At 41.3% G+C, this 15,494-nt stretch overlaps 1 protein-coding gene across 4 annotated transcripts in view; it reads right to left on the bottom strand.

The window, feature by feature from the left end:
- Window positions 1-15,494, bottom strand: part of zranb3 (zinc finger, RAN-binding domain containing 3) — a 122,536-nt gene that overhangs the window by 29,295 nt on the left and 77,747 nt on the right. For all 4 annotated transcript variants that reach the window (XM_085264339.1, XM_085264336.1, XM_085264337.1 and 1 more), the window contains exon 16: window positions 5,272-5,376. In XM_085264339.1, the coding sequence (XP_085120465.1) occupies window positions 5,272-5,376 (105 nt within the window). The remainder of the gene's footprint in view (window positions 1-5,271; window positions 5,377-15,494) is intronic.

Here is a 15,494-nt window from a genome sequence, read left to right as displayed (position 1 = left end):
ACCTTCATTATATCCAATAGGCAGACTTCCTTCGAATAAGTTAATCTTTTATGCACTGGAGCCTGGTTTCGCCTCCAGAGACATCAGGGATATACAGTGGCTTGCAAAAGTATTCGGCCCCCTTGAACTTTCCCACATTTTGTCACATTACAGCCACAAACATGAATCAATGTTATTGGAATTCCATGTGAAAGACCAACACAAAGTGGTGCACACGTGAGAAGTGGAACGAAAATCATACATGATTCCAAACATTTTTTTACAAATAAATAACTGCAAAGTGGGGTGTGCGTAATTATTCAGCCCCCTTTGGTCTGAGTGCAGTCAGTTGCCCATAGACATTGCCTGATGAGTGCTAATGACTAAATAGAGTGCACCTGTGTGTAATCTAATGTCAGTACAAATACAGCTGCTCTGTGACGGCCTCAGAGGTTGTCTAAGAGAATATTGGGAGCAACAACACCATGAAGTCCAAAGAACACACCAGACAGGTCAGGGATAAAGTTATTGAGAAATTTAAAGCAGGCTTAGGCTACAAAAAGATTTCCCAAGCCTTGAACATCCCACGGAGCACTGTTCAAGCGATCATTCAGAAATGGAAGGAGTATGGCACAACTGTAAACCTACCAAGACAAGGCCGTCCACCTAAACTCACAGGCACAAGGAGAGCGCTGATCAGAAATGCAGCCAAGAGGCCCATGGTGACTCTGGACGAGCTGCAGAGATCCACAGCTCAGGTGGGGGAATCTGTCCATAGGACAACTATTAGTCGTGCACTGCACAAAGTTGGCCTTTATGGAAGAGTGGCAAGAAGAAAGCCACTGTTAACAGAAAACCATTAAAAAGTCCTGTTTGCAGTTTGACACAAGCCATGTGGGGGACACAGCAAACATGTGGAAGAAGGTGCTCTGGTCAGATGAGACCAAAATGCAAAACACTATGTGTGGCGGAAAACTAACACTGCACATCACTCTGAACACAACATCCCCACTGTCACATATGGTGGTGGCAGCATCATGCTCCGCTTCTCTTCAGCAGGGACAGGGAAGCTGGTCAGAGTTGATGGGAAGATGGATGAAGCCAAATACAGGCCAGTCTTGGAAGAAAACCTCTTGGAGTCTGCAAAAGACTTGAGACTGGGGCGGAGGTTCACCTTCCAGCAGGACAACGACCCTAAACATAAAGCCAGGCCAACAATGGAATGGTTCAAAACAAAACATATCCATGTGTTAGAATGGCCCAGTCAAAGTCCTGATCTAAATCCAATCAAGAATCTGTGGCAAGATCTGAAAACTGCTGTTCACAAATGCTGTCCATCTAATCTGACTGAGCTGGAGCTGTTTTGCAAAGAAGAATGGGCAAGAATTTCAGTCTGTAGATGTGCAAAGCTGGTAGAGACAGACCCTGAAAGACTGGCAGCTGTCATTGCAGCAAAAGGTGGTTCTACAAAGTATTGACTCAGGGGGCTGAATAATTACGCACACCCCACTTATTTATTTATTTGTAAAAAATGTTTGGAATCATGTATGATTTTCGTTCCACTTCTCACGTGTACACCACTTTGTGTTGGTCTTTCACGTGGAATTCCAATAACATTGATTCATGTTTGTGGAAGTAATGTGACAAAATGTGGGAAAGTTCAAGGGGGCGAATACTTTTGCAAGCCACTGTACTTGCTCAGTAACAGCAACAACCTCCCACACCTTCATTCAACACATGCCCTTTTTCTTCCTATCGCTATGATGCCTTCATGGTACATATGTAAATAAAGGCTTTGCCATATACAATGTCATGAAAAACTATTTTCCTTCTTCCTGATTTCTTTGTTTTTTCCCATATTTGTCACACTTACATGTTTCAGATCATCCAACAAATTTCAACAAAGACAAATTCAATTAATAGCAAGCGTTAATAGCAAGCAATAATTGGCAATAAGTTTCACTGTGGAGTTTGTGGAGCTCAATCTTTGTAAAGGCAAGTGTTTTTTAGTATGAACATCCTGTTTAAGGTTATGCCAAAGCACCTTCACTGGATTAAGTCTGGACTTTGATTAGGCCACTCCAAAACCTTCATCTCGGGGGTTTGTTTGGCCATTCAGAGGTGGAATTGTTGGTGTGTTTTGGATCATTGTCCTGCTGGAAAACCTGAGTGTGCTTGAGCTTCAGGGCACAAACTGATGGCTGGACATTTTCCTTCATAATTTTCTGGTAGAGAGCAGAATTAATGATTGCATCAATTAACAGATCAATGCACTCTCAAGGATACTTGAGGGTGCATGGGAGTTTGCCCACCTAGTCTACATCTGTTTTGTGGATTTGGAGAAGCATACGACCGTGTCCCGCGGAGTGTCCTGTGGGAGGTGCTCCGGGAGTATGGGGTGTTCGGCTCATTGCTACAGGCCATTCGATCCTTATACAACTGTTGCAAGAGCTTGGTCTGCATAGTTGGACTCATTCATGGTGGGTGATGAGCTCTGGTATGGCTGCCCTTTGTCACCGATTCTGTTTATAATTTTATGGAGATAATTTTTAGGTGTAGCCAAGTGGCGGAAGGCTTTCACCTGGTTGGTCTCAGAATCTCATTTCTGCCGGGAAAAGGGTGGAGTGCTCACTCCAGGTCAGGGACGAGCTCCTGCCATAAGTGGAAGAGTTCATGCATCTCGAGGTGTTGTTCACAAGTGAGGGGAGAAGGGAGCGGATTGGTACTGCGGCTGCAGTGATTCAGACACTGTACCGGTCTGTCATGGTGAAGAGAGAGCTGAGTGTAAAAGCTAAGCTCTCAATGCACCGATCGACCTACGTCCCTACCCTCACCTGTGGTCACGAGCTGTGGGTAGTGACCAAAAGAGCTAGACTGCGGATACAAGTGGCAGAAATGAGCTTCCTCATTTGGCTGACCTCTCCCTTAGAGATAGGGTGAGAAGTTCAGCCACCCCGGGGGGGGGGGGGGGGGGGGGGGGCTCAGAGTAGAGCCACTGCTCCTCCATGTCAAAAGGAGCCAGTTGAGGTGGTTCAGGCATGTGACAAGGATGCCTCCTGGGCGAGATGTTCCAGGCATGTCCCACTGGGAGAAGACCGCGGGATAGACCCAGGACATGCTGGAGAGATTATATCTCTTGGCTGGCCTGGGAACGCCTTGGTGTTTCCCCGGACAAGCTGTAGGAGGTGGCTGGGGAGAGGGAGGACTTGGCTTGTCTCCTTAGGCTGCTGCCCCCGCGACCCGGCCCCGGATAAGCGGAAGAAGATTGATGGATGGATGAATCAATTAACAGAAGTAGTTCACATCCTGAAGCATCTAAACAGGCCCAGACCATCACACTACCACCACCATGTTTGACCCTTGCTTTGATGTTCTTTATATGAATTTTTTGTCTCGTCAGTCCACAGATTATTTTCCCAAAAGTCTCGGGATCATCAAGATGTGTTTTGGTAACAGTGAGGTGGGCCATTTTAATCGTTTTGATCTTTTTGTTTTTCACCTTCGAACTCTTCCATGGATGCCATTTTTACCAGTCTCTTTCTTATTGTTGTTCCTTACTTTATTTTGAAGCAAACATTCTCCTTTTCCAGTTTGTTTTGGACTTTTAACAGTTTCACAACCACTTTGCAATTAGTTTAAGTGAGTGTGCAACTGTGGTAAACTGCTAGTGACCAAAGAAATAGCTAGAAAATTCTGGATGCAGCACCACATCCAGACTTATTATTATTATTGTGACTTATTACACCAATCAACTGCAAGTAATTTCCTGCGACCTCTTGCCAAACAGTTTGATAATACACGTTTTCCAGGCGACCATTTACCAGTCTCTAGGCCTGACTGACTGAAGTTGTAACTACAGAGCTCAAAGTGTGAGAACACCATCTGTTAAAACCTTCTGTTTGGCAGGGCCAGCTAATCACAAAAATGTTAATTTAAAGGGGTCTGGTAGCTATTTTGGCTTATTTCAGACAAACAATGACCTGAGCCTCGGCACCAAAGCCAACTACACTACAGGTGCAACTTCTCGCTTAATGTAAATAAGGACCGAGTAGCTTTAGTAAGAATATAAAAGCAAAGACGTTAAAACGGTTTTTGTTGAAAACTATTTGGGTTGTGTTCTCTTCACTAAACTGTATTTTAACCTCAATTAATGATTATCTTCACAGAAACATTATCCAGTTTTCATAAAATACAGATTATTCTAATACATATTCTGTAATTACTGACCATTCATCTCAAAGATGGTTTGATTCATTTGCCAGTGTTGTTGTTCTGGCTGTAGGAGTGTTTACACACCACTGCTTCCCCATCCAAGACGTTTCACATCCCGCATTAAACCGCTTGCTAAGTATTGATTGTGATGGACAATTGGAGTGTAACGGGGCATAAATGATGGGTTGGAGGATGGCTGCAACTCACGCCTCGGTTTAACAAAGCAACATAAACAACGTGACAGGCGGGGCTTCTGTCAGTAGCTGGTACCGACACGGCAGATTGCAGGATTTAATATTAGCTGGTTGGTGCTTTGGGTCGTTTGAGGCGATGATCTGTCTCCTTTAACAACCCTCATAAAACTGCACACTTTCTTTTGCCCGTCTCCTCGGCAGCCCAAACCCCCAAGCCACCCCCCCTCTTTTGTCCTATCTCCATCGTCCGCCACCTCCACTTCCTCGTCCTCCTCCCTCTCCTGCTCTCCTTCGTCAGGCCCTGCAGTAGTGAAACGTGGGCGTCCATACTCCACCTATCTGTCAGGGGCCCAATGGTGCGCTGCTGCTCTTCCTGCTCATGATCAGAGGTGTCATTAGTTTCACATGCCAGTGACACACACACATCCATTAGGTTTAATAACCTCCGTACTGCCTCATGTCTCATCTTCACTGGGTCAGTGGAATTGAAGCGATAGCTCCACTGGTGAGATATGAAACTAAATTATCTTAGTCTAAAATTAAGGTCATCCTTAACGCAGCCTATGGGCACACTAAGTGAAAAACTTTTAGCTCTACACTCTAGCATATGCAGACTTTTCCATCATCTTAAATTCTTCTCATGGCTACATTTTTTTGTCTTTGCAATAAATCACAAGAAGCAAACAGTGGCACATCTTATAACCTAGAAGTCAACTTTAGTGTAATTTGCCTCTAAAGTGTTTTAACAGTAACGACAAATTAAGTAGGTACATCTCCCTGGTGTGAATGCCCCAGTCCACGTACACACCCACACACATTCATGAATATCAAAGCGCACGCAAGAGACGCGCACATATCCAGACTCAGCCCGGCGGGAAGGGCAGACCTGTATTCGATTTTCCCTGCGCCGGCTGAAGGCCTCGGGCAGGTCATCCCAGTTGGTTAGCTTGATGTCCAATGGGATGAAACTCAAGTTCAGCGAAGCTCCGTCCTGAAAGATGAGGAGACAGAGACGAAGGAGACAGCCTGAAGCAAAGTTACCACCATCAAGTAAAGTATTGTAAAGTTGTAACTAATATTATTTCTAAACATCTTTAGCCTGACTTATAGTTTGTTACTCCACATTTGCCCTTCATCATCTAATATGAAGTCTTTGGAGGCAGCCATGCAATCTGTAGCTTTTGAAACATTTTAATTCCAGTTCAGTATAAAGTGCCAATTCAACACAGTCATCTCAAAGAGCTTCATATTTACACGGTAAATATTGAGGAAGAACAACAACCTCTGACAGAACCTGGCTCATGGAGGGGCAGCCTTCTGCATGACTGGCTGACTCCCTATACCTGTGTACCTGGATTTTCTCTAACCCCAGTTAGACGAGCCGTTAGTAAAGGGTAAGGATGGATGGAAAGAGACCTCAAACCAAACCAAAACAAACACAAGAAACCTCAATAATTTAAAATGGCCAGCAGAGGGCAACTCTTCTGGTTGCTGTAAGGTGTCCAGCAGTATAGAGGGGAAAATGGCCTTAGGTTCCACTGACCTGTGATCAGTGAACACTTTTCTGACAAGCTTATGTGCTCAGATGCTACTTTCAAGTCATACTGAATAGAACAGGAAGCTTATTTTGAAAATGCTAGATATAGCGTGAAATGGAGGCAGATGATTTGCTGTGGCAACCCCTAAAGAAGAAGAGGAGTACTGATCAGGCTGACAGCTCATTGGCTAACAGCTTATCAGTCTCAGGTTGTTAGCTAATGAGCCTGCTTTGTCCCTCGGTCACATCTAGTTTCAAAACACTAAGATCGCTACGACACAAAGGGGACTTCACTAAACAATAAGTGCTCAATTATTGCCATCGTTTATATGCAGTTTATGATGCTGACCAAGTTTCCTTGATGAAATGAGTTGCAGATCATAACGCGCAACTATATAGTTTTATTCACATACATATATATTTTATATACTATCTCTAAATTGCGTGTAAACACAGCCAAAGATACAAAATAATTCTGCTGAATTAGAAACTGTGCGCCTTCATGGTTATATGAGTTTTAAATAACTATATGACTATATTTATAAATGTACATTTTTATGTAAATTATATGCATTTATGTGTACTTATGTCAGTTCCTCACAACTGAGTCCACTAAATGAAAGCCATGAGACACAGCTGAATAAACACAGTCAGAAATACAGTAATGAGCTAAAAACATCTTAATTAAACTACGATCGACGTTACCAAGCTTCACATGTCATTAAGCCTTCCATTATAGTTTTAAACCTGCCAGGGAATCATTTGTGTATGACTGCCAACAGTAATAAGGATTACAGCTATGTTACAGATCAGCAACCATTCCCAAACACAGGCACAAGTATTGTTTTACAGCAGCCATATAAAGATTCATTCAACTAATATAAACTGATCTGAGAAACATGAATAATTGCATATATATAAAGTAATGGTAAAAACAGCTTAGCTATATGAGTAAAATTATAACAGCTTTAATACCTTGGTAAGTATTTTATATATTAAAATAGTTAAAATGAATTCACTAAACTCCCCCAAAAGCTGAGAAGAATGGGTAAATGGTAAAACCCAGAGCTCAATAAAAATGCCTCAACACTGGACCTCTAACCCTAACAAAATTACATGAATATTCATTTTTTGGCAAGATTCAATTCAATTCAATTCAACTTTATTTATGCAGCGCCAAATGACAACAACAGTCGTTTCAAGGAACTTTATATTTTAAGGTAGACCCTACAATAATACATAAAGAGTCATATGACCCCCTATGAGCAAGCACTCTGGCGACAGTGGGAAGGAAAAACTCCCTTTTAACAGGAAGAAACCTCTGGCAGAACCAGGCTCAGGGAGGGGCGGGGCCATCTGCTGCGACCGGTTGGGGTGAGAGAAGGAAGACGGGATAAAGACATGCTGTGAAAGAGAGACAGAGGTTAATAACAAGTATGATTGTTATGGATGAAGAGTACTTCATCCATGTGAGGTATCTGTTGTGTTATACCAGATAAAAAACTGAGAACCACTGAAGTAGATCATTACTTAGTCTTTGTATAAAAGGTAATGGATGCTTCATAAACATGTATAGCTATAGCCTATATTTTCCTTTGACAAATGCACTTGAAATTTGAATTTAACACTCAAATTTGAATTTTTTTTTCTCTGAGATACACATTTCCACCTGGATAGATTTCAAAGCAGAAGAATATTTAAACAATTCACAAGAAGCACAGAAACAGTAAGATCAGTTTTCTAGTTCCAACAGGGACTAAAATCTTAGGTAGAAAGTGGTTTCAAAGCAACAACTGCTCACAGATGCCTCAAAACTTTTTCTTCCTACACCTGTGAGACGAGAAGTCTAACGGGATTTATATACTGTAGAGCTGTATTAGATATTTCTTTCTTTCGTACAGATTGATATGAATATTAATTCTGGATTAATTATCTGATATTTTCGTCATTTTTTCTGGATGTCAAATTATGAATAAATCACAGCGAGATGCAATAAAACTACCTTGAGGTTGTTTTAAAGGTGTTTTAGGCACACACACAATCACAAATCCACAATTTACTTGAAAATATTATAAATGATATTAAATAATAGCTTTATTAAGGTCCCAAATTCTATGCACAGTAAAAAAAATTTCAGTTTTGCTCAGGTACAGCACCACAATGGATTCAAATGAAATAATCAAGTTGTGGCAGAAATGTAGACTTTCAGCTTCATGGAAAAATGTTCCATGATTGTTAATAGATTTACAGCCACACAGAAATATTAGCAGTAGCAGAAACTTTAGCAGTGTCCAAATCAATCTGAAGTATTTGGTGCATTCCTCCCCAGTTTTGGAACATTTTTCCTTTGGATCTTCTACAAGATCAACTTGTAGAAGATCCAAAGCATGCCACATCATCTGTGAAACATGGCAGAAGCAGTGTGATCCACGAGCATGTTCGGCTGCCAATGGAATAGAAGTTTACTGAGGATGTGAACGCTGATAGAAGTAGCAGGAGGAATGCTGAAGAGTAAACGGCTTTACTCTGCTGAGATTTAGCCAAATGCTGAAAAAAATGTGGGACAGTGATTCATAGCACAGATGGCTGAACAGCAGCAAGACCCACAAACGAGCAACAACTGATGGCGCTGCAGTGAAAGCCTGGCAGAGCATCTTAAGGTAGAAAAATCAGCATTTGAAGATGTCCGTGGTTACTGACTGTATAAGACTGCATCCGAGTATTCGAAGAATTCTTATGTTTAAAACTGCATTAAAATCGGTGGAGTTCTTTGCTTTTTGTGGAGCACTTTACAGAACATCAAACAACAGCTAGGTTGGAAAATGAGCACTTTCAAGTCTGAAGTCGTTGTCTGCTGGAAAGGGGTGGACCCCTACTCCAGGTTGGAGATAAGTTGCTGTCTCAAGTGGAAAAGCTCAAGCATCTCAGGGTCATTTTCATACGCAGGAGGAGTGGAGCAGGAGGAAAACAGATGAACCTGTGCAGCTCCTGCGGTGGTACAAGTAATTAACTGGCTTGATATGGTAAACAGAACTCTGATTGTGAAGGTAAAGCCGTCAATTTACAAGTCAATCTCTGTTCCTACCCTCACCTCTGAGCTTCCTCATGAGGTGGGCGTCTGAGCTCATTTGTAGGGCGAGGATGAGGTCCTTAGCCATTAGGGAGTACAAAGCTGCTGCGCCACTGCATCAAAAGCTTAGGTGGTCTGCGAATCTAACTAGGATGCGTCTCCTGGACACTTCCCAGGTAAGGTTTTGGAAATGTCCAACCAGCAGGAGCTCATGAGGAGGAAAAAGAGAGAGCTGGACCTGAATAATTTAAATAAAAAGGATGGATGTACTGACATACGCAGGCAAAATACCTCAAATTATGTCACTGTCCAAATACTTATGGATCTGCAAAGAAGAAAAAAATCTGTAGTTTTGGCTAAGATACCCTCACTCCCACTCACAAGGCACAGAGAGAGAGACCCATAAAAACTATCAGAGGGTCTGTGAAGCAATAAATAGTGCTCGAACACGCAGTGACACCACTACATTGCGCACAGGCCCTTCATGCTTGGACGTTTCTGAGTGGCTCCTCGTGTTTTCCCTTCCAAGCAGTTGGTGAGACGTGGGATTCTGCCGCTGACTCACTGGTGTAACCGAAGCAGACAGAGATACAACCGTTCGCCGAGCGTGCATTGGAGCGAATCACGAGGCAGCGCCGTTGTTTCACTCGCCCGATGAGGAGAAATGTCAGGACAATACTGTGGTTATATAACTTCAAGCTAAGGAGGAGGGATACATCGCAAAGAACCTTGCCGACGCTATCAAATAAATGTTAACTATGTGTCAGAGAAGGTGGGCGTCTCTGTGTGAACTTTCTTTTTTCTCATTAGCTACAACAGAATAATTTCTTGTAATGCCGTGCATTTCTCTTTTAGATAGCAGACATTAATGAGAGCCATAGTCAAATGCTTGTCCTGCACTGTATCCTCCCAGTTCTTACAATCAGTTCTCTTCTCTCTGGGTGCTGGACACCTGGGCTGAGAATACTGCAATGTCTATGCTTAATGAAGTTTAGAGGAGAGGAAACAGTGTATCGATTTAGCTTAAAGCACCGCTTTTCATGTGGAGACTCTCTTGCAAGGATGACGTAAAAAGCTTGTGGATTACAACGCTCTGTTATCAGGAGACATGGGAAGTAAGTAAAGTTAAATGAGATCAGTGTCCTCTCCTCTCAGAAGAGCCACAGAGCTGTTTGGATCAAGACAAGCGGCCTGTAAAAGTGGCCTGTAATTACATAAACTAACTCCAGACAGCAAGGAGGATGAAAAACTAATACTAGTGAGTTTTTGAAGGGTTCAGGAGAGTAGCTGTCCACTGGCCATGCCTGCTTATCATAATGCTACTCCAAACACAGCGGTGACCTCATTTAAAAGGTTTAAGTTAAATGTTTCCAATGAAAGTGCACAGTGAGGGTCAATAAGTGAGGTACAGGTACCAGGTCCCATCGTATGCCCAACTACAGGTAATTCATATGTTGCTGTATCATTTGAATTATTTGATATCAGAAAGTTTTGATCCCAAGCTTAATCTCCAGACTGAAAACTTCATTTTTAGTCATCTGCTCTGAAGCATTAGGACTCAGCGAGCGTGAGGGCTGTAATTAATGCTGACATTTTAAACTTAGCTTGAAAGTTTGCAGCCCATGAACAGCGCTAATAAAAAGCTTTACAGGGTTCAAACTACAACTGAATAGTTCTTTAGGACTTGGGCTTATTATAAACCAAGGGACACGGCACTGAAGCCTGTTGAAGAGACAGGCTTGGATCTGAAAGCAGTATAATAACAGTATCAATACGTAAATGTTAACAAGTGGACTGCAGGGTGCTAGTTAACTTGCAAGACCCCTGTTAACTATTATAATGTTAGCAATTTGTTTACTGCGGTTTCTCAAACAATTCTGCCATGACGTATTTCAGAAGCTGAAAAAAGGCCAAAATACCTGGATGTGTTGCTCTCACCTATAAAACTCTCAGAGACTCTTAGTGAAATAGCCATGAATTAAACGCTCTTTAATCCTCACAGAGCCATAGAGCAACAGTACAACTATCTACTTCTTCTGTACAACTCCCGTGCGGAAAATAAAAAGTAACTGCAGGACCTAAACTGTCTGTAATTAGAAACCGAATATACAGTTTTGCAGCGTTCACATGCAATTAGTTTCATTGTGTGCTGTAGCTCATTCTGCACCAAAACTTTAGGGATTGTCTGCAGAGCAATCAGATTTTTAATTATCAACTTACAGGACTTGAATTTAGTTTCATTTAAATTCTGTAATCTGGCCACACTTTCTTTCTTTATTGGTTGCCATGGTAATTCCTGTGGTAACCAAGGAGCTCATTAGTGATCTTGCTTGTTTTATCCACCTTTATTCTAACATATGTTTGAAGATCCTGTTTCTCTTGTGACAGCATGCATGCATGCATTAGTAACAAAAATAATGAGCATTATGAAGAGGATAAAAAACCAGGAATAAACCCATAAGAATATACCTCACTGTAATTATAGGTAATCATACCGCAGCGGCTTGGAAGCATCTGCATAATCACTGTAAAAAATAACCACAATAAAGAACATTTACCAGGTTATTACTGCTTCATTAGCACTAACTACTGCCAATTTGAAGACTGACAAGCCACTTACCCTCAGAGTTAACTTCAATCAAACAACATCGACTGTACCAAACAAGAAAGAGGCTGATGGGCGGATTCAGGTAAAAGCCACAATCTGGTTTCAGCTCTCAGAGCCACGTCAGGCATGAAGATGATGGTCGGAGAGGACAGGCAGGAGGCAGGAGAAAGGATAAAGCCTAAAGGTTAATACCTGCCGGCAGCCGGCACATGGATTTGGAGATACAAATCAACATTAGGAAGTTTTTTTTTCCTCTTGCGCTGTACTCGCAGTGCAAAGACGCCCATGTGTTTATTTGGATTATGGTAAAATAAATATCATGGAGAGTCAGGGGAATGGTGGAGCGAGTTGTGCTGTAACAGCATGAAGCAGGATTAGAGCCCCGCTAGATGTGACTGAAAAGAGGCACACTATGCTTCCCACTAACAAGCTCATGAGGAAAGCAACTGAAAATATTGGTTTCATTCAAACATAAGATATTATTATTATTATTATTATTATTATTATTATTATTATTATTATTATTATTATTATTATTATTATTATTATATAAATAAAAGAAGTATGTTTATTTTCAGGTTGAATAAAATGATGATCAGCCAAAACATTAAAACCACTGACAGTTGCTTTTAATGGTCATCTCTTTGCAAAGCCATATGCTGCTGAGAAGCCCTTGGTCCTGGTGGTATTTACAATACTTGGACATACTTTAACATGTACCACCCACCTAAACAATGCTGCAGAAGAAGCACATCCCCCTATGACAATGCACCCTGTCACACCGCAAAGAATGCTCAGGAACGCCCCAGGCATTAACCCGGCTCCTAAACTCAAAATTCCACATGATGTCCTCAAACAAAGACAGTCCACTGCACCCCACTTTATATTCCACAGAAACCAAATGATCCACATCCAGCGTGCCTCCAGCAATATTTATTTAAGTGTATGTATAATTTGTACTCCTGATTATAGGACATCTGAAATATATTTAAACCTATGCATCCAATTCTTAAAGTCAATAAAGATGTTTGCTGTCCAATCATTCTACCACTAAAAAGGACTGCTCAAAGAAATCACGAAAGCCCAAAATGACCATGAAATTCATACTAATGAGGAGTGGATGTAAATTTCTGACCACAGTTTTACATACGTATACACACACATACCAAATACAGGGGTTAGCTTTCATGAGTGACTAAATCTGACAGACAGATTAATGCCCATTACTTGAAATAATTAATGTTTTAGCCAAGCATTGCTACCAGTGATAGCATGGAGAAACCTGCTCAGTAATATAAAAATAATGTGAGGCAATCGTGGTGCAGACTATTTCATGCCAATCAGACGGTGTAATCTGTGACTTTTTTCAGTTTCAAGTAAAGAAATGGGAAAGAAAATTGATACTTTGTTACTATTTTACATGGTAACAAAGTATCTCAGGATTGATTCTGTTATGTGAAGACAAAGAAAAAACATCCCTTGAATTAGGAGACTTTTTATGCTTTTTTAATGCAAGATCACTTGAGCAATAAGCTCCTTTGAAGCAAACTATAAACAAATGTGGGGTGGCTCAAGACATTGGTTTATTGTGGATATTAGCAGTGTTAGCATCAACTCTGTTCACTATCAGCTTTACAAATGTGATAAAATAACTGACTTTGTTTTATTTATCAGCTAGGATCATGTATTGTGACCATGCATACTCATTTTTTACTTTTTTTGAAATATCGTGTCAAGAAGAACCCAAAAAACTGTTTTTTAGGTGTGGCCATTCTGAGTCCATGGGTAAATGGTCTTAGCTCCTCTGACCTGTGCCTTAAGTTCATGACTTCAGTTTCTAGTTTCAAGTCTTATTAATCAAAACGTGTAGTTTATAAAATGAAACTCTTCTTTAGTGTCCAGATGGATGATAAAGATGTTTTGGCTTCATAACAGGCTGCTAGTATACGAGAGTACAGTATCTCTCTGTTTACAGTCACTCCTGATGTTTGGTTCCAAAAAGCTAAGATGACGACAGTGAAAACGGGAAACAGAAAACCTTTAGGCGACGTCATTGTAGGTACGTTCATCACTTATACACAGTCTCTGGTGTTCGCTCATCAGGCTCACGTTGCACTGGCTTCTAAAAATATGGTTGCATCCAGTTTCAATAAAACCAAGATGATGATAACCAAAATGCCAACGTTGAGGCTTTACAGTCCAATAACCAAGGGTCTATCATTAACACACAGCTTATGGTTAATTGACTCATTTTTCTCTTCAAAGTCTTTGTTCTGCACTTCTCTGCTGTCACTAAAACTCCACATGCACATCCAAAAGCCTGATGAACGTATAGGTACTGAAGTCTTTCCAGATATTCTAAGAATAAAACAGTCATCGATGTGTGCAGGTCCTGACAAATGTGGATTGCTATACTGCTCCATTATTCAGTGGTCTGTCACATGTAACAACAGCGCAAGAAAAGTCTGAGAAATCACAACATGCCAAAGTAATTGTAGTCCAACATATGGCGTTTCTGAACTATCCTCAGGTTCTTCACCACACTTATCAGCTCTTCCTGGTCTTGACAGGAGTCAAAGAACCCACCCACCAAAGAGTAGGGCCAGTGAACCCTTGAATAAAACAACTGTTTGCTGTGTAGTAAATGGATATAAAATTACTAATACTCTCAATATTTCTCATTCAAGCCTCTGTGACAAATCTTCCTCTGATTGTGCCTCGAGTAGCCCCTGTGTGAATACTTTGCCTTGTCCAGGATTATCCCAATGTGACAGCTTTCCAGCCAGAATTCCTCCACTTTATCATTTAAACGACAGCGGGAGACATTTATCTCCTCAGCTTATCGTCTCAGCCACGCGTACATGACACTTGTCTATTGCTGTCAGGTTAAGATTCCACTGGTGATTCAGTTCAGCGTCTTGCTCTTCTTTATGTAAAACCCTCTTGTCTCTTATCTGAGTTAGTGGGGAAGGCACTTGATCCCTCATGAATGAAGCAAAAGGGCGTTAAGTATCACAACGTGATCAATACAAAGGTCTGTTGGCAAGTGGCACTCGAGGGGAGTGCCAAGAATGCACAGGAGTGTAATCAGAGCCATACTGCAGTTAAACTTGCTTGTATTAGTCTGCTGGTGGAAGGACGCGCCACAAGCTTCAATGGTGGAAGGCGCTAAAAGAACATTTGGCTTGAATACTGAACAAAACACCTGAACTCTTCAAATAAAAGTGCCTCATGGGTTACTATTAGGCCATTTATATTAGTGCTGATTCTCCTGAACGATAGCCGTCGCCACTCAGACAGAACCTCTGCATCAGCACTGAAGAAGCAGTCAAAACCAGATGGGAAGAAATAAGAAAGTGTCATCTCTTCAAACTGTTGAAACCTCTCCCTCCAAAGTGTGGCTTGCACCAGCAGATATGATGTCGCTTTTGGCGTTCGGTGCTGTTAGTTAAAGCAAGATCAATGAGTCTAACGGCCCGTTATCGCAGTTCATTTCAAATATAACGTCTGTTATTTTGGCTGCTGCACGTGTATTTGTAAAAGTTTCCCTCTGTCAATCATAGAAACATGATTTACTCAGATTTCTAGCAGGCAGGTTCCAGCAAAATATGTTTATAGTGCTGTGAAAAAGTATATAAAGTACTTCCTCCCTGATTTCAATTCAATTCAATTTTATTTATATAGCGCCAAATCACAACAAAAGTCGCCTCAAGGCGATTTCTTAGATTTTTGCATAATTGTTTCACTAAAAATTAAAATTCGAGAAAAATTATCCGAGTAAATGCAAAATGTAGTTTTTAAATGATGAAAAAGCTATCCAAACCTATGTGCCACCTAAACCTCATAAATGGCTGTGCCAGGACAAAAGTCCAGATAAATTAGGATTTTATCAGG

Source organism: Mchenga conophoros, linkage group LG23 (genome assembly GCF_057382185.1).
Source record: "Mchenga conophoros isolate Kocher_MC1m ecotype Shallow Benthic linkage group LG23, M_conophoros_male_GT1.1, whole genome shotgun sequence".
NCBI classification, from domain to species: domain Eukaryota; kingdom Metazoa; phylum Chordata; class Actinopteri; order Cichliformes; family Cichlidae; genus Mchenga; species Mchenga conophoros.
Note: the sequence above shows the minus strand (reverse complement) of the source record. Positions and strands in the feature narration are given on the sequence as shown.